This window comes from Daphnia pulicaria, chromosome 3 (genome assembly GCF_021234035.1).
Source record: "Daphnia pulicaria isolate SC F1-1A chromosome 3, SC_F0-13Bv2, whole genome shotgun sequence".
NCBI classification, from domain to species: Eukaryota; Metazoa; Arthropoda; class Branchiopoda; order Diplostraca; family Daphniidae; genus Daphnia; species Daphnia pulicaria.
In genome coordinates, this window is record NC_060915.1 from 11196476 (window position 1) to 11218685 (window position 22210).

The 22210-nt window shown below is 38.0% G+C and overlaps 7 protein-coding genes and 1 long non-coding RNA gene across 10 annotated transcripts in view; 5 read left to right on the plus strand and 3 right to left on the minus strand.

The window, feature by feature from the left end:
- LOC124328788 overlaps nucleotides 1–22210 on the plus strand; it is a 46657-nt gene that overhangs the window by 13021 nt on the left and 11426 nt on the right. The window lies entirely within an intron of this gene.
- Nucleotides 401–1531, minus strand: LOC124328771 (DNA-directed RNA polymerase III subunit RPC8-like). The gene is made up of 5 exons (XM_046787609.1): nucleotides 1258–1531; nucleotides 1011–1194; nucleotides 813–950; nucleotides 613–743; nucleotides 401–516 (listed from the first exon to the last, which is right to left on the minus strand). Exons 1-5 carry the CDS (start codon nucleotides 1366–1368, stop codon nucleotides 466–468), a joined length of 615 nt encoding a protein of 204 aa, XP_046643565.1. The 5' UTR covers nucleotides 1369–1531; the 3' UTR covers nucleotides 401–465.
- LOC124328745 (cellular tumor antigen p53-like) lies at nucleotides 1679–3619 on the minus strand. Its single transcript, XM_046787579.1, has 6 exons — nucleotides 3391–3619; nucleotides 2972–3323; nucleotides 2750–2891; nucleotides 2423–2684; nucleotides 2073–2361; nucleotides 1679–1999 (listed from the first exon to the last, which is right to left on the minus strand). Exons 1-6 carry the CDS (start codon nucleotides 3441–3443, stop codon nucleotides 1859–1861), a joined length of 1239 nt encoding a protein of 412 aa, XP_046643535.1. The 5' UTR covers nucleotides 3444–3619; the 3' UTR covers nucleotides 1679–1858.
- On the minus strand, nucleotides 3921–4772 carry LOC124328777 (histone H2B-like). Its single transcript, XM_046787617.1, has 3 exons — nucleotides 4613–4772; nucleotides 4492–4554; nucleotides 3921–4415 (listed from the first exon to the last, which is right to left on the minus strand). The coding sequence occupies exons 1-3, from the start codon at nucleotides 4700–4702 to the stop codon at nucleotides 4179–4181; spliced, it is 390 nt and encodes a 129-aa protein (XP_046643573.1). The 5' UTR covers nucleotides 4703–4772; the 3' UTR covers nucleotides 3921–4178.
- Nucleotides 5339–7843, plus strand: LOC124328735 (DNA-directed RNA polymerase III subunit RPC5-like). Its single transcript, XM_046787565.1, has 9 exons — nucleotides 5339–5519; nucleotides 5586–5687; nucleotides 5744–5898; nucleotides 5966–6153; nucleotides 6217–6389; nucleotides 6454–6658; nucleotides 6714–6940; nucleotides 7036–7196; nucleotides 7263–7843. Exons 1-9 carry the CDS (start codon nucleotides 5478–5480, stop codon nucleotides 7438–7440), a joined length of 1431 nt encoding a protein of 476 aa, XP_046643521.1. The 5' UTR covers nucleotides 5339–5477; the 3' UTR covers nucleotides 7441–7843.
- On the plus strand, nucleotides 8001–10990 carry LOC124328733 (putative sodium-coupled neutral amino acid transporter 10). 2 transcript variants are annotated; one of them, XM_046787561.1, is made up of 11 exons: nucleotides 8001–8359; nucleotides 8443–8560; nucleotides 8654–8827; nucleotides 8905–9011; nucleotides 9122–9243; nucleotides 9311–9459; nucleotides 9527–9663; nucleotides 9734–9848; nucleotides 9907–10043; nucleotides 10115–10344; nucleotides 10481–10667. In XM_046787561.1, the coding sequence occupies exons 1-11, from the start codon at nucleotides 8252–8254 to the stop codon at nucleotides 10509–10511; spliced, it is 1428 nt and encodes a 475-aa protein (XP_046643517.1). In that variant the 5' UTR covers nucleotides 8001–8251; the 3' UTR covers nucleotides 10512–10667. The 2 variants fall into 2 exon arrangements, with proteins under 2 accessions (XP_046643517.1, XP_046643516.1); XM_046787560.1 differs by having other exon boundaries at nucleotides 8002–8359; nucleotides 10115–10307; nucleotides 10481–10990.
- On the plus strand, nucleotides 14226–15575 carry LOC124328758 (histone H1-delta-like). The gene is made up of 3 exons (XM_046787594.1): nucleotides 14226–14654; nucleotides 14726–14812; nucleotides 14881–15575. Exons 1-3 carry the CDS (start codon nucleotides 14316–14318, stop codon nucleotides 15328–15330), a joined length of 876 nt encoding a protein of 291 aa, XP_046643550.1. The 5' UTR covers nucleotides 14226–14315; the 3' UTR covers nucleotides 15331–15575.
- LOC124328727 (alkyldihydroxyacetonephosphate synthase, peroxisomal-like) lies at nucleotides 15817–22208 on the plus strand. Of its 2 annotated transcripts, none has more exons than XM_046787553.1 (10): nucleotides 15817–15955; nucleotides 19620–19907; nucleotides 19970–20119; nucleotides 20189–20340; nucleotides 20402–20538; nucleotides 20625–20803; nucleotides 20868–20995; nucleotides 21064–21372; nucleotides 21438–21552; nucleotides 21627–22208. In XM_046787553.1, exons 1-10 carry the CDS (start codon nucleotides 15928–15930, stop codon nucleotides 21950–21952), a joined length of 1812 nt encoding a protein of 603 aa, XP_046643509.1. In that variant the 5' UTR covers nucleotides 15817–15927; the 3' UTR covers nucleotides 21953–22208. The 2 variants fall into 2 exon arrangements, with proteins under 2 accessions (XP_046643509.1, XP_046643508.1); XM_046787552.1 differs by lacking the exon at nucleotides 15817–15955 and adding an exon at nucleotides 18954–19268.

The window sequence follows — 22210 nt, forward strand, 5'->3', positions numbered from 1 at the left end:
GCCCCGAACACCATTAAAAAAGCGTTCACTTCGATTAAACACATTTGTTTCACAAACGGGTGATAAATAATAATAGCTGAAATGCTGAATATTCAAGTTTAATTAACCCCAAAATAATTATTTTTACTCGAAGTTCATAAGATAAGTTCAACCGCATTTAACAATTTTAGCTGAACAGAAGAACATAGACGTACATCTTTGAATCGACTCTTTGCGTTAGTAGGAACATTTTTTCTTAAAAAAATTTAGAATAAGGCTTTCGTTAAATGCATTGCATTTTAAATCAATGCATTTTCAGTTTTTCTAAAAGGACTGTCATAACGGCTGAGATTTTTCTATTTTTTAAAGATGGCCTGTGGTTCCTTCTTTACGATAAGAAATAAAGTGTAAATATCGAAAATTAGAAAAAACACATTGGTGAAGTTTATTGATTTAAATATCGCAACATTTCACAGCTTCAAGACTTCAGCTAGCCCACCAAGAGAGCAAACCTAATCCTGATTCATTGATAGATGCCTATAATTGCAAATAAACAAAACATGCATTAAAGTTTTACCCATGAAAGTAAAAGAAATTTAACTATAGCAATATTTCGGATTTCAAATTACGCACATTTATGCGATACGACAGCCTTTTATTATCTTTTATTGGATCTAGAGATGAGTCAGGTGCTTCATTACTGGGGCCAGAAGGTGTTGTATCAATGAAATACTCAGCAACTACTTTAAAACGTATTTCTTCACCTGAAGGAATACAATTACAATCAATACATAATTATCATAAAATTATGTCATTTTATGTTTTTTATAAACCTGTATCCATGAAAAGGTCATGTTTTCCATCTTCTGTTTGATATTCCCAAATCCAAAGATGTTCAGTTTCATCAAATCTGGAGTTTTTTTGCAAGTTCTCAGAAGAAATCCAGATGTCATCAAAGAATCCCAAAGAAACTTGATGCAATTTTTTGATTATGCAAAACTGTTAGTAAAAAATTAATAATCTTCAGTTACCTTGGACTGATTCCTTATCACAGTTTTTGATTCTACCAACGAGAATCTGCTCCATAAATGGCCTGAATACTACATAACGAAATTCAACTTTGGTATGATGGCCACCATCACCTGGCAAAATGAAACTTTCTCCTCGTTTAATTATATCCCACAGAGCAATGCACAGTCCAACATCCAGAACTACCTAAATGAGAACAAATGTTTTTCTAATAAATGCATATGTCAATCATCATAGGAATTTAATTACTTTATTAGCAAACTTTAAGTTCAATTCTTCCGAAATAGCTTGATCAATATCCCGATTGAATTTTTCTGAAGGAACTCTTACAGTCTGCTTGACAAGAGCTAGAACGAACATGGTTTAAACAATTAACTAATAAGCCCAAAGATTTATTTTGATTCAGTGTGGTCCGTCTGTGTGTTTCGTGTTTAGTAAGCACGAACAAAGTCGTGAAACACCGGCTAAGCACGTTGTTTCTTTTAACTTCTAACACGTGTAATGTCGTCTGCTACTCATGCAAGTGGGCGGGGCCGGGGTTACACTTTAAACCAGCTAGTTCCAACTTGGCAACTTCCAACTCAACTCTAGTTCTAAATTCGAAGAATAAAATCTTAAATCTAAAACATAATTAAATTTTCTTTGAAAAATTCCATTAGAAAATGGATAATTTCTTTTAGTCATACTAAGTTTATTCGGCACATCATTGGCATGTTACAGAGTTACACGCTGTTAAATGAATTCGTGAAAAATCGATTTAATTTTAATCATCATGCCAATAATTCAGAAACATTAAAAAAGAATAAAACTGTATTTTGAAACGACTCTTTTTAAGGGAAGACTTCACGATTTAAGGCTCCTCTTTTTTAAAACGTTTCCCAGTATCAGCATAATTATCTTGATCATTGTTTGCGGGGGGAAAGCCATCGTAGTCATGTTGAAAACGACTTATAATATCTTTGATGAAGTTGAAATTTTTTAGTCCTTTAATCTATATTTTAAAAATATAATTAAAATAGTGAATTAGTAGGACAATTGTGTTAAGTGATGATGAATAAAGTTACATTGACGTTCAAGTTGTAGATTCCGTCATCGTCTTCTGTCGAATCTGTTTGCGTGACCAGAGGAGGAGGAGGAGGAGGAGGAGGAAGAACAGCTTTTCTTTTTTTAATTTTTCCTTTCAACTGAGCCATTGAAGGAAGCTCGATAGGAATCAAGTTTGAAGAGTCTGTTTCGTTGGCAGTGGGATCATGTGAATGCATTTTATCAAACCTTGCTTCTTCAGCCCTAATATCCCGACCGGGACAGCTACATATACGAACATCACAGGCATACCGTCCAACAACCTGTAAACTAGAAGAAGAAATATAATGTAATTTTAATAATTATAAAAATTCTTCCATGGAAAACTTACTTTGTCAAGGACTCTAATGTAAAGATCAGTTTGGTGGGTCGTCGGTTCAAGCCTCCTTGGCAGCTAGACAGGCACATGAATTTGTAACACAATGACACTGACTGGGTCCCGGGAGCAGGAGGCTTCAGTGGAACGACAACCGAATGCCGCATATCATTGTAATCGACATATGTTGAATCATTGTCTTCACAACGCAATACATGTGGTGTATAGGGCAACGGTGGACCAGTCCCCTTGTGGGCTGGGCACCGTTCAACGGGATCTAGGAAGAAAATTTAAATAAATTGTTAAAAGGATACAGAGAAACGTTTTAATGTTATTATATGCCTTGAAAGTGATCAGCCTTTGAATACACCATTTGTCCCCGAATGCAATATCTGTGATATTCCTGTGAAAGGTTATCCATTCTAAAGGAAATTGGGCAGGCCTTATCCATACTAACAAACAGCTTCTTCAGTTTTGTGGAATACTAAGAAAAATAATGTATGTGTCAAATATAACATATAAGGAACTATGTAAATTTTAAATAGCACAACGTGTTTGACTTACTATCCATGGTGTTGCTTTAGTTTTATCTTGAGCTTTACTAAATTCAACATTGAAATTTTGATCTCCCGGCCACAATTCCATTGCTGGCACTCCATTAGAGACATCAAAAGTTGGACTGGTGTTTATCGGTATGCCAGGGCAATTGTTAATGGGATAGGCAGTTGTTTCTGCTAGTTGATGATGCGGAAAATTGTGGTATGAGTCTGTGTTATGACAGATGTAAGTATTTTCTGACTCAATAGGAGCAACCTGGGGCTCAACATAATTTGACGGATTCTCAACCATTATTGATTGAATTATTTGAGTTTGTGAATTAGTAAAAAGATCAAATGACATGTCTTCATTTTCTTGGCTGTAAAATTAAAGAGATTAATTAACTGTTATGTTAGAAAGTGTCACTTAAAAATTGAACACTTCACCTGTTGGTGGTTTCCCAATTATGACCGTAATAACCCGGTGGTTGACCATCCATTTCAAATGATTATTATAAGCTTAGTCGCTAAATCACAAAAGATGACGAAACAATTGAAAGGCACGATTGATGGAAGAAACAGCACTGCAACAGGTTGACGAGCTGGTTACTATTTGACGTCTTGACTTCTACTGATGAAGTAAAAAACGCAACCCCCTCCTCCACCTTACGCGTAGAAATTTGGGCAAGTGCAGACTTGTCTTCGTCTTTATCTTTACACTGATCAGTGATCACTCTGTCTTCTCCCACAAATTGCAGCAGTTTATTTAATATAAATAAAGCTTATAAATAATATTGTTCAATAATTACCATTGAAAACATTCTTAATATTGCAACAGTCGTAATTATTTAATTCTATACTTCAAACTTTGAAAGAGATGTATAATTTACGCGGATTGGCGCCATTTTCAAAAATTTGAATATTTCTATTTGTCCATCTAAACGATATTCATTCAAGTCATCATTGGAAACAAATTGAAATTGTGAAATTAAGGGATGTATTAAGGCCAACTCAAAATTTATGTACGTAGCGCGAATGATCACATAGTAATAATAAATCACAAGTCACACATTGGTTGAATCAGCAAAGATGAATAGTGATTTCCCAACCTCAAAAGCTTTCCAACACTACGACAAATGAATACAGCTATGATCGATGTAGATAATTATAGAAGATATAAAAAAATAGTCTAATAAAAAAAATTGAATTGTGGTCGACCCACTCGGAAGTCATTTTCACTTTGAACTGGTGTACTTGGTGACAGCCTTGGTGCCTTCCGAAACAGCGTGCTTGGCCAACTCGCCAGGTAGGAGGAGACGTACAGCTGTTTGAATTTCACGACTTGTAATGGTCGAACGCTTGTTGTAATGGGCTAGCCGCGAAGACTCTCCGGCAATCCGCTCGAAAATGTCGTTCACGAAGCTGTTCATAATAGTCATGGCCTTGGACGAAATTCCAGTGTCGGGATGTACCTGCAGAAAAGATGTATCGATTGTAATTAGACGTTTGTACAATATAAAATATCACGACGAGAAACCAAATATTTACCTGCTTCAAGACTTTGTAGATGTAAATGGCGTAACTCTCCTTCCTCTTCTTAGGACGTTTTTTCTAAAGAAAACAAAATTTGAATCAAACATATTCAAAGTTTACAGCACGAAATTCTTACCTTTTCACCAGACTTGTTGAGACCACTCTTTTGGGTCTTTCCTGCCTTTTTCACTGCTTTTCCACTTGTTTTGGTAGGTGACATGGCCATTATGATGTTACTTTTCCCTGGAAATCGACTATGAGCTGGAAGAATTGGGGAAATTCTGCTACAGAAAACCTAGACGACGTTGGTTTTTATACTCTTTCCCCCCATTTTTCGGACAAAGAAAACTCCCTATTTGCAGTCATAACTCCGGGGTACAAACCCATCCTCCTTCCACTTTTTTGTTTTCAGACGTTTTCTTACTCTTCCTCTAACCTCAAGTTAATGGATTTGTTTAATTCATTTAAAAGGGAATAATCTTTTTTCTCAGAAAGAGAATTAAACTATGAGCAAACTCTGTCTAGCCACGAGGTATTTTTCGTTAGCCTTCCATGAATCAATAAGCATTTTTAAAGAAACTATTTTTTGTTAGGGCATATTCCGTTTAAGGCATAAAGTTTAATTGAAAAAAATCATTTTAAACCTATTCAAAGCAAGGTCAAATGAGCTCCAATGAAATTGTTGTTTGCCAGACTGAAAATATGTTAGCCAGCCAAATAGGTTTTTAAAAATAAATATTTGTTTATAAAATCTGAAGAAATGCATACAGCATTTATTAAATTTCGTGTCTATTAAATAATTTCGATGATTTATCAAATAGAATTTAATATGATCCATTTCCAGCAGTCCAGCAGCAGACGACTGCCTCCCCATTTCACGATTTGAAGAATAATATTGTGTAGTGCTGTCTGCAGAGAATTTGCTATCCCACGTTGTGGAAGTGATATCTATGATTTGTGATATCTAATTTATAATTTGGCGTCTAGAATCTGAAAAAAAAATGTCAAAGTTAGAAGAGGAGAATGATGAAGTTGTCAGAGAGGTGGGAATTGGGTATTGTTACTATATATTCGGCGTGAATATTCTCACATGTTTATGATTTTTACAGATCCCAGTCTTTTTGTCAAAGAATTTGCTTCAGAAACTCTATGTTTTCCAATATCCACTTCGTTCTGTTGCAGTTGAAATGGAAAGACCTCATGTTGCTGCTGTAAGTATAATACCTCACATGCAACTCGATTTCAATATTAATGTGAAACATTTCAGTCAAGGATTAAGCCTAAACTTCAGGAAGTTGAATTAGAGCTTGAGTTACCAACACATACACCAAATTATGATAGGAGCAAAGCTGAGCAGATTGTTATTAATACAGATGGACAAAATAAATATGATAAACCTGATCATCAGAACTTTTTCAGAGGGTAGGATTGGTTCGCAATATATTTACTTAAAACAATTTAATAATTGTTTTTTTTTCTTTCATGAAAGTTCATTTATGGATAAAATCACTTATACTTCCACAAAAGCACTTTTGGATCCAGGAAGATTTGCAGTTGGCATTGTAGTTGATAATGAACTTCATCTCAATCCATTACATGGAATTCTACATGTAAAACCCAACTTTCCATACTTGGACAAATCTGAGAAAAATCTAAAAGATACTGATGAACCAATAGGTTAATTTCTTAATGCCAGTTGCATTGTTTCAAATTTATTAAAGTTCTTTGTGAATTTTATAGAGTCAGGTGATGAGGAAGAAGTTGCTGAACAAATCACTGTGAAATTTGCTCGAACTGAAACAGACAGAAGCAAAGCCCTCAGAGAAAAGTCTTTTGGGTTCCTCCAAAAAAAGAATGCAGAAGAACCCTGGTACAATACCAAATTCTATTCATTAAATTCTGAGGAATCCATGGTATTTATATCACAGTATTAAAGGTTATATAATCAATAGAATTATTGTTTGATCATTTGTTTAGTTGGAAAAAAACCGTCTCATCTGTGGAAAATCGGATACAGTTCAAAATCTAACCATGGCAAAAGATAAATACATAAGCGATTTGATTGGCCCTAGCCTAGAGATTGATGAATTTCAGAAACAACTTACGTTAGGAAACGCGTCAATGTTTCAAATTCTTAAACTGCCTCAACTTGTAGATAGAATTAAAAATCTCATGGCTAATGGTAACTTAAATATTGAAATAGTATTACCACATCGATAACCAATTTCTATCTATAGTTAAGCTGATCTCGTTCAGTAAGTTGTGCAGTACCCTAGAAATCAAACAGGAATCTGTTAAAATGGAATCGCTGAAATCGCTGCAACAGGTGGCTGAATTGGTCCAAGGTAACTGGGTTGTCAAGAGCGAAATCCTTTATCCGAGCGGAGAGAAAGACAAAACGGTTAAATTGTGTGGAATTTCCGGAATTCATCCTGATATCATCAGCAAAGCCAGGGATTATGTGGTAAATAGCCTCCTGAATCCTGATGTTTTTTGTTTTTTTTTTTCTGGCGACTGCCATAAAGTTCTAACGTTAAATTATGTTTTGATTTGATATAGATGTACATGTTTACTCTAAACCGTTGTGTGAACCGAGAAGCAGTCACTATTGCGACTAAAATTCCTACTGATGAAATGAAAGTTATTCTGGAGCAAATTTCCTTCAAGACCAAGGACGGATGGGAATTCAAATTGCCTTTTGATCAAGCCTTTGTTGACAAGTGCGTTTTAATTCCTTTCCGATGATTTTTGTGTTTTAATGACATTTTATTTTATTGCGAAAACAGGTATCCGGAAGTGGTTAGGCGCAGCGAATTGATGAATAAAGCTAAACAGAAGCAACTCAACGTCGCCGAATTTAAAGCTCCGAAGAAGGAACCCACCGATACAACAAAGAAAAGAACAAGGCGACGCTCTCGACAAGATTCGTGCAGCTCAGACAGTGGAAATGACGTTAAGAAGTAATCACAGTTGAACATGGAAAAGCGGATATTAAATCTTCTAGTACACTTTTTCTACTCTGCAACAGTCTCGCTGTTCATTTCATTGTTATGACCTAGATTGTTCAGTTCCCGTTCTTGTCGAAAAATGAAATGGTTGACTGGCGAAAGTAACTATATGTATCTCTTTTCTACTTTTGATTTTGACGTAAAAATCTCAAACCGTACCAACAAAAATAACTACAAGCCTCATCCACTTTTTCACAAGCCCTCTGGAATAGAAAATTTCCAAAGGATTTTTGATTAATGTGAAAATATGTACACTTTTTAATCCTGGAACCTGGATCTACTCTAAGCTTTTTCATGCGACTGTTTTTTTTTTTTTCTTGTAAAATTGTTTGTGTTAATAATAAAATACGGAAACGATACATCCTCATATAAGTTTTTCGGGTTGTTTTTGCCACGAACTCAGTTTTGTATTATCAATGGTAGGTTAGGCAACCGTCTGCTACAACTGATTTGAAGCTTTGATCGTAGATTATAAACATCCTGGTTGCGTAAACCGATACAGCAGAATAAAGGGGAGGAGCTTGCAATCGTCTGAAGGGTTTGTTTACTGCTTTAAAATCAAGTTTTACACGTCAGTCATTTTTACACGTCAAACAGTCAAAGAATGTTGCTGCAAATATTTTACATACTATAAAAAAAAACTGTATGTGAGTGCTGTGAATTCAATTTCCTTAAATGCTAGTGTGAGTTTGTTTCATTAAAAGTTGTTATACTAAGAACATTTTCACGTGCGTACCTACGAGACAAGCACCATTATTATCAGGAAAATGATTAAACTTGATTCCTTTCTGTCTGGGAATGCTAAACACACAATGATGTTGGCCAATTCAATTATTGGTGCAAGTATTTTGTCCATGCCATTCTGTTTCAAACAGGTATGCATACCTATCTTGTTATTTTTATATAGTTTATTTGGATTCAACATTTTAAATAATTATCTTTGAATTTTGGCTTACAGTGTGGAATCATCTTGGGCTCTATAATACTCTATCTAAACAGCATCATGACAAAACTTTGCTGTCATCAACTTGTGAAATCCTCTTTGATTTCGAGGAGGAGAAACTATGAAGTTTTAGGTATTGTCAAACGAAAACAATAAACTAAAGATGAAGTTTGATTGAATTTTTCCTTATACCTTTACCAAAATAAATCTTTTCATTCTATTTTAGCTTATGATGTTATGGGGCCACTAGGAAAACTATGGATTGAAGTGTGTATCATAGGCTACAACATGGGTTGCTGTATTGCTTATTTGGTCGTGCTTGGTGATCTTGGTCCAGAGATATTAAACAAAATAGGACTGAATTATTCATTTCATTCAGCACGAATACTTCTCATGGCAGGTACGTGTTTGTGTTTTTACTGTAATGTAATGTTAGATTTCTCTATAATATCATTTTAATGTCATGAATCAATGTAGGAAGCAGCATGTTCATCATATTACCTCTCAGCCTCCTGAGAGATATTGAAACATTGAATGTTATGTCCACAGTATCAGTAGCCATGTACATGTTGTTGGTTCTGAAGGTAAAATAAAAGAACAGAGATACATGCACAAACATTTATAAAATATGCAGTGTGCCAAGTAAGTGTGCAAGTTGTAAAAAATCTATAATGAATGTTTATTTTTTATTCAGTCCTTCTTTGAGGCTGGAGTCCAAGGTCTCACCGAAGGAATATCGTCGAACATTGAAGTGTGGAGATTTGGTGGTGTACTTCAATGTGTTCCAATATTTTCGATGGCTCTGTCATGCCAGACGTAAGTGACAATAGTCGTCCAGAATAAGTTATCCATCGCTACTTTTTTGGGGGTTTTACATTTTCAGGCAAGTTTTTGAGGTGTACGAATCTCTACCTGAACCTTCACTCAAAGCCATGGATCGAGTGGTATCTTCAGCCATTGACCTCTGTACGTTTATTTACATGGGAGTAGGAATAGCTGGCTACCTAGCATTCGCAGATACTCACTTTACTGGTATTATAAACAGTTTCAACGTTATTTGTAAAGCTCAATTTGAAATTAACCGATTAAAATTTTGTAGGCAATATCCTTATAAGTTTTCAGCCTTCCTTTGTAACTGACTTGATGAAAGCTGGTTTCCTGCTCTCCATCATTTTGAGCTTCCCCTTGTGTGTTTTGCCTTGTAGGACAAGTTTCCATTCATTAGTCTATGGAAGGGTGTGTGTTGCTACTGTATTTTTTCTTTCTAAAATAGCTATTATTATAATGTGTTGTATTTCCTATTAAGGAATCCCTTCATCAGCAGATGGAGTCTAGTATGTCGGGAGGAACCACCGGATCACTTTCGGATTCCCGATTTAAAATTTTAACTTTTATCATAGTCGTTGCCACGTTAATTATCGGTAATTTTTTCCAGATGTTTCCTATTATTTCCTTTTATTCCAATTATTTTCCTTTTAGGTATCTGCATTCCGAATGTAGAATTTGTTTTAGGTTTGGTTGGTGCCACTTTAGGAACTGCTGTCTGTTCCGTGGCGCCTGCGTGGATTTATCTACAAGTTGCTCCATCGACCTCTGGTGAACGCTGGATCGCCAAAGTGAGTCTTGAACATACTACTTAATTAATCAATCAATTATCCTAATAAATGAACTATTCTCCGTCCATCAGGTACTGTTGGTGTGCGGATTGGGCATTCTTGTTCTGGGAACTGCTGCCAACATCTACGCGGAAGAAGAATATTCAGAAACTCACGCTGAAACTGTTCTGCCGCCCAGTTTGAAGGAAATTGAAGCCAAATTTGACCTTTTGCTGCCACAGTCTTCACCACCAGCAAACATGGTGGACAGCTTTAACAGACTTGGTGATAAATCCTTCAATGATCCTCTTAGCTTCAATAGGTCAGCATTTGGTTCAGGCGAATTCCTATTATTTTTTATTGTGTGTGTGTGTCCCTTTTAAAATTATTATTGACGTAGTTTGCTTGATTAAGGATCTGTTTGTTATTGATTCGTCCTAATGAGTTCCGTTTTTCAGGAGAAGAAAACGAAAAATTGGCATCCAATAACCAAGTGGTACTCCAATCCACCACTGAAAAGATGCGCCTAAACAACATAAGCCTTGCGGTTGTGCTTCCGGCTGCTCCTCCAATCCAGATACAAACTAACCATTCCGCGAATTCCAACGAGATAATCACTCCAGCAATAGTTCCCGCAGAAGGAAATAGATGAACACATTCCACATTGTGATGCAAAGTTGGGTTTGCTTTTATACCAGGTCTGATTTCCCCCAAAAAATTGTGCTTCGATTCCATTTCTGTTAATGGTCAGAGTCATCACAAGTAATAATGAATTAGTGATCACTGGTGATGTCTTCTATTTGATTGTAAAGCACAATTTGAACTTTTTTGTTGACTTATTTTGATGAGCTTTTGCTTTAAACCTCATCCTAACTAGTTTTGCTCATGTAAAAATCTATTGGGGGCGATCATCAAACAAATTGAGGTGTAATAATTTTTTACAATATAAAATAAAAAGTTTGTCTTTATTTCGGCCCATTTTCAGGAATTGTTTGATGAAGGTTGTAATTCAAAAACATCAAATTAGACAGTGTTTCCGGTCTATTGTGGCATTTTCCCGCCAAGAATCACCCCACTCACCTGACTCTCGTTACTTCCACCATCTATTTAGGCAGTTACTTAAAAAAAAAAAAAAAACTAATTTATGTTGGTCTCCCTCAATGGCCAATCGGAGCCCTTGAAATGGAATGTGCGTTTCCCCCGTGGAGAGCATTTCCTCTGTGTTATTATTACCTGCGCATCAACTTTACAACCTCTGGGGGATTTATAAAAGATACCGATAAATTTTTCCAGTTTTGATGCTAATGGTTCGATTCTTTTTCGCGCTGAAAATTACCTTGGGATTTTATTCTGATAAAGGATTAGTACGAATGGGGTTCTGAACATCTGCTTCAAACTAGTCAAACTAGTTGATGAAGCCATACTTGTTCCCGCCATTTCTTCTTTCAAACCCAGTAAAATGTTTCCCGCCAAATTCCCAACTAAAATTACCATTTTTGGTTTTGTTCGTTAAACCATTTTTTCAAAAATAGTTCTAAAGTCAATAACTGAAGCAAAATTCTATTTTTAGTAAGACCTGAAGTTCTAATTATACTGTACATGTAGTAAATTGGATCGTGAGGCATTTTCACGTTGAATAGCCCATCAACTCTATTAAAACGATCATTGAATAAAACATGAGTTGGCAGACCCTGCCAGGAACACAAAAAAACCGAGGGAGGACAGATTGGAGGATTTTTTCTATATACAACATGTGAGTCTTTTGTGTTGTTAGTGAAAGGAAGCTGTCCAGCTGGCTGCTGGGCGAACCGCAGGCACAGTAGTGGCGCTAGTGGAGGAAGAAGAAGAAAAAGAACGGAATATTTTGTTTGGCGGGCGCGGGAAAATGTATACGCAGTGTAGCAACCACCCACCATTATCTCGACAAGATAGTAGTATTTTAGGCCGAGATAGAGTTTACCAAACATCCTTGAACGTGGATCAAAAATAAATTAAATCTCCTTAACAAGAGAAATCTGGGACTCTTAAATGTTAAACCATTTCGCACATATTCCAGTTAGTTGGAGGAAATTATGAGAACATTAACAATGACAATTTTGTTATAGTTGGCATCCCAGATCGAACGGGATGTTCTTTACAAGAACACGAACTGGGCACAATCGTTTTGCTGTTGGCCAAAAACTTGTTGAAGACTAGAGGCTAAATTGAATTAAACAACTATGAAAAACATAGGGAAAAACTTGTTTTTAGCATCACGTTCACGCTCACAACTCTTATATAGAAACCGTGATTCGGTTCGACCTCATTTCTGCAGTTTCTGCCTACGTTACGTAGTACTACTATAGTACTATGCCATTCCCGTTAACCGAGTACCGCAAGCCTTCGTTCAATGAAAATGTTGCAAGGTTATTGAGTCTAAACTTGACAAGAGAAAAATATTTTGACGCATCCTTGTATTAATAAATGGAGGGACATTGACGCTAAACCAAAAAATAAAAAAGGAGCATATCAGCCAGCTTCTAAAGTAATCGAATTGGAACAAAGACGACGATTTCACGTCGTCACGAGATTTCTACTCGATGCAATCCGCACAAGCTCAACTCTCTCGGCTGTGCCTAGTCTCGACGGTTATTTCCGTCTTTCCACTCTCGGTCAATAATTAGAAAATAAAATTCCAATGTTGCCTCGTTTCTTGTTTAACGATTCGCATTAACTCATTTCTTTATCACGACACGACTTTTTATTGAAAGCAAACGAAAGACAAGAAAAATAAAAGAGTCGAATCCAATTTCTCGATGAGAAACAATATCTCGCTCTCGGAGGTCATTGTCTCAACCGACGCCAACGCCCGTTTTCAAATTCTGATGACAATTTAGAGTGGAAATGTCGAGTTTTGTGTCAGAATATTTATAGATTCGGATCCCTCGAATCTTTCTGGTTCGTTTGATGTAATTTGCTAGAGGAAAAGTCGACGAATCGACGTTGAAACGAACAGAAAAGTTACAACGTCAAACTTGGGGAAATTGCGTCCGCAGATCATGAGGGCGGCCATCATAGACCCGACTCGGATTCTCATTTCAGCTGCCGTTTCTTCGCCTCAACTTATTTAATGCGAAACATAGTAGAGAATTGGAAATTCACGTGATGATGACTGGAAACATGATCACGTGAAAATTCTCTATCGAATGATGTAAACTATCAATCGAAAAAGATGACTATTAATTAAGTAAATTGCAGTTGAAATATTTACGAATCTCCAACGGTCGTTTCGGTTTCAAATCGGTTCGACGCGTTTTCACCGAGTCGAGTTTCTGTACTCTCAACGAATAATTCCGTTTGAAAAAATGACGATTTCTGCAATTAATTTTCAGTTAATGCAAAGGTTAAACGTAATGCAGTATTATTATTAACTTGATAACTATAAAAATATAATCTTTTGATTTAATGAATTAAATAAACGAGTGTCCTGACGAGAAGAGGAACGAACGAAATGCTGACGAAAATGTTTCGACTCGTTTGTGCCCAAGCCGAGTAACGATGCAAATTTTCGCTCAGAGAATTGAGCATCAAAACGAGCTCGATTCGAATTTTGGTTGACATTGGCAGATTCCTCTTGTCATGCAGATTCTTTAGATGTAAGTTTTTATTCGTTTCTGCAATGTTCTCGTAGGTAAAATTGTGAAAAAGAATCGAGTGAGAGAGACAATCGGGTGGAAGAAAACAAGATGGGCTCAGCGCGCGCGCGAAGAGCCACCGTCGTTTTGTGTTTCTTGTTCAACTTTATCGATTTTTACAGATTCGCCTAATGTTCGTAAAAATCTGCAACCAACAGATTCCGATAGAGAATTCTCTCCTGAATCGAGTGTTGGTATTTTGATAATGATTTACTTGAAAAATAACAGGTGGTGATAATTAATTGAAGAGCATTGCCAAAACGTGACGGGACCGACGAGCGAATCCAGCCACTATGGATGGGACGAAATTTTTTTAAAGAATTGAATTTTACATATTCCGATAGAAGAGAACGTGATCTTTTTAATGGCGTTTTTTTCAATTTGATGCGATGATTAGAAATTGACGAAACAATTGGTAAAAGCCGAACGCAAAGCACAGTCCTCCTGGCTGTCCCCGGTTTTAGAGAAAAAGGGCCTCACTTTTGGGCGTTCATTCTGAAACGTCCGCCACCCGACTACATATAGGCGACTCCCCCCTCCAGTCAGGATAACGCACTCACCGAGTACACACCACAGTTTTCTCTCTCTCTCTCTCTCCACCTCATTCAGCAATTCCAAGATGGCCGAAGAAACAAACGTTGTTGCCGAAACCGTTGAACAGCCCGCCGCTGCTGCCGCTTCTCCCGCAGCCAAGCCCAAGAAGGCCGCGAAGGCAGCCACATCAAAGGCTGCCAAATCTCCGGCTGTGAAGAGGACTCGTCCGGCTGCCGACAAGAAAGTGGCTTCTCCCGCCAAGGCAGTGGCTGCTGCCCCTAAGCCCAAGAAGGTCGTCAAATCGGCCGCTGGATCGGCTCATCCTCCTTACCTCGAGATGGTCACTCAGGCCGTGATTGCACTCAAGGAACGCAAAGGATCTTCCCGTCAGGCTATCCTCAAGTACATCCTCGCCAACTTCCAGGTAATTTATTTTTATTATTTCGTTTGTTCATTAACAATTATCTAACAATCGTTTGTTTTTAAATCAATTAGGTCGGCACTGATCCCAAATCTGCCAATATTCGCGTGAAGAATGCCCTCAAGAAAGGCATGACCGCCGGAACTCTTGTGAACACCAAGGTAAATTTCGTTTTCGCTGAATTTTGTGGAAACATTTTATTCAATTTTTATTTTTTTATTTTGTTTAGGGTGCCTCTGGCGCTGCTGGATCTTTCCGTGTGTCGCCCGAAGTTCTGAAGCCAAAGAAGGTGGCCAAGGAAGTCAAACCGGCCGCTGCCAAGAAGCCCAAAGTGGCCAAGAAGGCTACATCCCCCAAGAAGCCCAAGGTTGCGGCAAAGAAGCCCATTTCTCCCAAGAAGGTGACTGTCATCAAGAAAGCCGCACCGGCCGCTGCCAAGCCCAAGGTTGCCAAACCGGCCGCCGCTAAAAAGGCCGCTGCTCCAGCAGCTAAGAAACCGGTCGCAGCCAAGAAAGCCGCTTCCCCGAAGAAGGCGGCCGTTAAGGCCCCAAAGCCCAAAGTGGCCAAACCAGCTGCTTCTCCCAAGAAAGCCGCACCCAAGAAGGCTGTCGCAGCCAAGGCCGCCAAAGTCGCGAAATCCCCTAAAGCCGCCACCAAGAAAGCCGTTGCTAAAAAGTAAATTCATCCAATTTGCCAGCTTCAATTGAATTGTTCCCCTTGATTTTTAAGAAAACAAACTCTCATTCATGAAGATCTCTTCACGCCAACAATTGACCCATCCACCCCTCATCTGTACATATGATTCATCTTTTACCAAAAACCTAGACATCCATTTTTTGAAATCACCTCGCATTATATTTCGTTGAAAGCGCGCGGCCTGTACATAATAGAGCAATGGCAATTCAATAAATGACATTAATACTTGCTGATTAACTTTTGTGTTGTCGACTAGACTCTTATTTTTTTTAACCTAACTAAACATTTTGTCTTTTGAAATTAAATTATCAATCAAGTAAAATGTTTAGGATGTTATTTTTATGAAATCCTTTTCCTTCCTTTCACCAGAAACCCAGGTAAACATTGCTAGTTCATTCTTTGACTGCTAGATGTCGGATATCCATTTCTTAATTCGTAGTTTCAACCATTGTTATGTAAGCACTTTTTTATACCTGATGTGTAAATCACTGACACGCTTACGCTGGGGAGTTGAGCTGGCCTGGGAAGCTCCAAAGATGGCGCTTCAGGACTAGAATTGTCATTATTGTTAACAAATAATATGAATGATGAATATCTGCGGTGTGAAGGTAAGCAAGAAACTTATCCTCGTATTTTTCCCCACTGTTTCCATCCATTCTGTCTCTTACGTGACATATGTTCACTTCTGACATTTTCGAATCGGCCGCAACGCCATCTCTGGAGCCTGACACGTATAGCTTATGCTATTTTGCATGCGCGGACCTTCTGGTTCCCTTTTATGTTTATAGCATAGCACATTGGGTACGATTTTTTTTTTAAATTCCAATTTATCGCCATTTTAGGGAAATAGATTTTTGCCGCTCACGTAAAAAGAGAGGGCGCAATCAACTGTAATACTAGTATTTTGAATGAGGAGCGGGAGAGAGCCCTAAAAGAATTGTGCGCTCAGTGACGGAATTTTGCCGCCAGCTGTTTCAATGCGGCTATCTTGAAGAGTTACGTAACTTTTTTTTTTTTTTTGCTTATATAAGCCAATTTGACCTGCATGCTAAGAAAATCGAATTCATTTGATTTTCTCGTCTTTTTACTTTAATAGAACTCACCTATGACAGCGTCAACAATAGACAAAAGAGTATTTTCGGTAAATCAACTGTTTAATGACGACAGGTGACACATGAATCTACATCAAATGACGGCCTGATTTACATAAAGCGGAAATGCCTCGGAAAAGTTCATCAGTTGCCTACGGGCCTTTAGGTCAGACAGCACCTACAGTCCTACAGTGACGAGCTTTGTGTGTGGTTTAACGGCTCAGGTTTTTCTTTCTTTCTTAAACGCACATCTAGTCAAAAATTCTTCTTGCCTCCGGCTGATAAGCCCACCCCCCCCCCCTCCTCACTCCCGGCACAAAATCGTGTTCTTTTCGGTTCCGTTTTTGTGTTTAAAGAAGAAAATTTGTGCGGCAGGCGATTCAAAGTAGGCCACAACGCACATCACTGACGTTTCAATTTTGAACAATACGGAAACGTGACGTAATAATTTGATTGGCCGCAGGTGACATCGATCTAATACAACATTATTTTATTACGCTTGATGTCAAACTAATGAAATAACAAACAGTAGCCTAGTAGGCTGGAGTATATAAGACGAAAACGGCCTGTGTCTGGTTCAGCATATCCTAACTGGTTTTCATTATTAGCAATCGAGTTGTTTGATTTCAAATTGGAGGTTAGCACGCCATAGCTGAAGGAGAAAACAATATTCGAATGTGTGTGTTGCCTGGAGGGGAAAAACATTCACTACTGAGAGAGTCACAGTTGTGTTTTTCCCTATGATAGTCGGTAGGGAGAGGGAGAGAGAGAGAGTGCGAGGGAACTAGCGGAATTTGACCTTTTTCATCATCATCCCTTTCTCTTTTTCTCCCATTTTACTTTTATTTCACATTCGAAGGTTCATGAAAACACGTCTGTCAATCAAAAATTATAATCCGTTTTCAAAATGACGTCACGGTGAGTATTTTATTTTCCTAGGTAGAAATTTCACTTTGATTGTACATCATTTCAGGATTACACCTGCCGAAAGACTTGAGTAACTTTTGATATGACGGCGTAAAAAAGGCCTCCAGTTCCCAACGTCAAAAACTTTCTTTATTTTTCAAACATGTTCAAAGCATTTATTGTAAAAGGCATAAAATCTTTGTATTTAGTTTTATGCATATTATTATTGGGCTATACTATATTGCAGGGCAATAAAAACAAAAGAAGGCACAAGGGAAATAGGTGTGAGTGACTGAGAGATTTCCGACTGCCGCAAGGTGATCGATAAGACCATCGTTCGTCCGGTCTGTTGTCTTTTTTGGTTCTTATTACATCTCTATAGTATATACCATCATCAGTCTTTTACAGCATTCCAGTAGTCGACATCGATTTGGTCGATTGACCGAAAGAAACGTCTTGCAAAAGAAAGTGTTTAGACACAGAAGGTATAATACCGGGAGTTTAACTCCCGAATGTATAAATAATGGCGTCCTATACGCTGTGCCTGCCAGCCAGCCGTCTGTTGGTAGACATTATATCCATTTCAAGCGGACGTCTAATTACAATTTCAACATTTTGACACTATAACTATGAGAAAAGGAGCTAGAGAAAATGTATACATCCGTGAACCATATCATCTATCCCCTCGGCAATAATAATAATTATAGTCATCCATTTTCTATTTCGTTGCTGGCCAGAGCTGAAAAAAATACAAAAATTTACAGTTCACCGAGCTTGATACGCACGACTTTCTTTTTATCTCTGTCGACGAATCAAACTTTTATTATCGCAGCGTAATAATCATCATAATTCCACTTGTTTTATGGTTTTATCTTCAAACCGATTTCACTGAGAGGAAGTTGCCGACAATTTCAAAAGGACGACAACGACGGTTGAGACGTTATTATATAAATAGAAAATTTGATGTCATCGAAAAAAGGGACAAAGAAACCACACCCAGCAATCAATACACACGTGGAGTGTTGGATCACATCCAAAATGAGGTTATGTATTTATAGCCTGATTCCAAGAAGTGTTTTCAAATCATTCGAATATGTTATACGCGAATTATTTATCGCATCAAACATGCTGGCCAATGAGGCGCGGCCATCACTTCTAACCCATTTATTCGGTTAATTGATTATTTACGGGCTTGGAGCACCGGTCCAACGAGCAATTCTTACCTGAAAAAAAAAATCGTTGACAGGTGAATAGCCTACATACAGACAGACAGCGTGTAGACAAAAATGGTATTTATATTCCCAAAAAACCTGCCCAGCAAGGTTTCATTCTGTTTTTTGTTTTCTAGCTTTTTCTGCTGATTATAAGGACTCTATTGGTTGAGGTTTCTGTTTGTACAGAGACTTATGCACACAATTCATATCTTGTGAAAAGGTGAGCTTTAGGGTGATGGTGGTTGGTTTGGATAGGGAACTCTGGCAAGAAGTGATAAGAAGAAGAAGAAGGAACCCACTCAGAACACCTTAAATATATACGATGTATAGAAAGAAAGAGAAACGAGAGGAGGAGGAGGGGTGGGGATTGGGGACATGGTAAAAACCGAGTGTGCGTGTGTTGTTTAGAAGCTCTCAGTTGAGCGTTGCACCGACCGCCAAGCGGTTGGGGAATCTTCATCGTCTTAGTTTTTTCAAAAGTTTTATTTTTTTAATCATTTTTTATCGATTTGGTTGTTTTTTTGGCAAACGTGATCGCATCGTAGTTTTGCTTGACTGGATTTTCAAGTTGTGGAGGGCGCTTAGTTCGATTTGAACCTCCGTATTCCAGCCGCCAACATAACAGAACACAAAATTTTGTTATTCTTAAATGGCCGACTCAAGTGCTGATCGTTTGGCTGTCATTCACCGTCATCTTTCCAGAGATTCCGGTACGGTTTACCTTTGCCATTTGAATGTTTCATCGTCAAAATCTTATTGCTGCCAATGTCATTTGTTTGCCGGTGTAATTTCACTCGATCTGGCATCGGTTTTTTTCTCGGTTCATGTTACCTTTTCTCAACGTGTGTTTAGAACAGTTGTAGACTGCAGACGAAAAACCAGTTTTGACATTTCTATTTGCCAAGTGACAACTTATACTGTCTGATGACACACGAGTTATTGATTATTTGAGTTGTCCCTTCACGGTCTTTGTTCGTATGACTGTATGATATGCCGCATAATGGAATTCGTTGAACGTGTTATCTTTCCACTATCTTTATCGACTTTTTGTTGACCCACAGATGGAAAGGCAGCAGGCCCTAAAGTACCAAGCTCTATTCCGAAAAAGCGCCAAGAATTGCTACGATGGAATGGATGGGGCTACGAAGATTCCGGTTTTGTTTTGAGCAATCTCGGAACGGAACAAAATCCAAAATATGTTTTCACTTTCAGTGGCAGTCGATATGAGATTGCCAGTGCTGATCTTCCACACTTCTTTGATTGGGCTTACGCTACAATTGGTGTTGATCCTGCGAAAAAGAAGGACCCTCAAGGCGAACCAAGTTATCCACCCCCAATTGTGAATGAAGGTACTGTAAACCTGTTTGTGTTTTTTTTTATTGTGTTCTTGATCAAAGTTTTGTTTCGATAGGCTTTGTCAGCGATTTGAAAAATACCAAAATCACATTCTCTTTTGAGGGAATGGACAGGCTCTTTCGTGCCCATGGACACACATTGCATGACATCGCCCTTTTGAGAGGAGGCCAGTTCCTCAGGATACCAGATGTTGTTGTTTGGCCAGGTGAATTTTTTTAAGTCCAAAGAATTGCCAATCAAAATTGGTTACTAAAAATATCTTTCAATTATTCAGAATGTCACTCTCACGTGGAAGAATTGATAACCCTAGCATCTAAACATAATGTCGCTATCGTACCCATTGGTGGGGGAACGAACGTAACCGGAGCAGTGGACTGTAAACATGGAGAAAAAAGAATGATAGTCTCATTAGATACTTCACAGATGGTATAACTTTACAGACCATCTGTTGGGTATTTTTCATTTTTTAAATTCTTATTTTTTCTAGAACCAAATTTTGTGGATTGACGATGGGAATTTGGTGGCTCATGTCGAATCTGGAATTATTGGAAAAGATTTGGAAGATCGATTACAGGCAAGAGGCTATACTACAGGACACGAACCTGATTCATATGAATTTTCCAGGTACTTCATTAACTCATTTTCATTTGATATGATCATTAAGTTTACCGCAAGTTCAAATATTAATAGCTATTTTTTCTTTCGAATAGTCTCGGTGGATGGGTAGCCACAAGAGCCTCAGGCATGAAGAAAAACCGCTATGGCAACATTGAAGACTTGGTAGTTGCATTGCGAGCCGTGACGCCCAACGGCGAATGGCGAAGCAGCGGAACTTATCCAAGAGTTTCTACTGGGCCCGATATGAATCACGTGATGATCGGATCAGAAGGTCTGGGATCCTTTCCTTAATTGTGCCATTTATTATGCATCTATATCCAATTTCAAATTAACAGGAACCCTGGGAGTGGTTACGGAGGTAACTATTAAGATCCGCCCCGTTCCACCTGTACGAAAATATGCTTCATTCGTCTTTCCAGATTTTGATTGCGGAGTTAAATTCATGAGACAAGTTGCTCGCGATGTAAGTCATTATATCTGATTTTCATGTTTTTTGGTCACTTTTAAAATTCGTATTTTCCTCTCCAATAGCGCTGTCAGCCGGCTTCCTTGCGTCTAATGGATAATCAGCAGTTCCAGTTTGGCCAAGCACTGCGACCCTCAAAGGGCCCATTCGGCCTAATGGTCGACGGCCTCAAGAACTTTTACCTGACTCGTTTGAAAGGATTAGACATTGAAAAGATTTGTGTCGCTACGATTGTCATGGAAGGGACAGTCAAAGAAGTGGCCATTCAAGAAGAGAAACTGACTGGCATAGGCATTGAATTTCAGGGTATTCCAGCAGGAGAACATAACGGAAAGCGAGGCTATCAACTGACTTTTGCCATCGCTTACATCAGGGTAAATGTCATATTTCGCGTTGTGACTTGAAGTACTTAAAGTGGACGCGCTTGTTCTATTTATAGGATATTGGACTGGATTATGGCGTTGTTGCGGAATCGTTTGAGACGTCAGTTCCATGGGACCGTGTCGTTAATGTCGTTAACAACACAAAAAGCCGTTTGGAAAAGGAATGCGCTGGTACTACTGTTATCATTTTATGTTTTGTATATTTTAACTACATCGAGGTTGTTCTTTCTTTGTGTTTTTACTAGACCGCAAATTTTCGCACTCGTTTATTTCGGCTCGAGTCACTCAAGTATACGATGCTGGTGCTTGCATTTATTTCTACTTTGGCTTTAACTATGGAAACATGAGCATGCTGCAGGCCGTAGAAGTTTATGAAGAGCTCGAGATTATTGCTCGCGATGAAATTATGGCATCCGGAGGCTCCTTGTCACACCATCACGGCGTTGGCAAAATTCGTAAAAAGTGGTTGCCTTCCATTTTAACGTCCAATGCTATCAACGTTCTCCATTCCATTAAAAGTACCGTTGATCCGCAAAATATTATGGCGGCCGGTAATTTAGTGTTTGACTAAATATTAGTTTCCTTGACATTCTTGGTTGAATCCGCTCAATATCGAGATCATTCAATTACAATTACATCAATTACAAATTTTCATTTTACTCTAAAAAATAAACCCATGGACCTTGATACAACAATTGAAAATTCTGATTCTGCCATATTTTTTTTTATTTTTTTTTTAAATACCGAGAGTGCTTTTCTATTATCCTTCTTAAGATGTTTGTCGTTCGTTTTCTTTTTTTTTAAATGAGGAAATAAACAGAAAGCCGCA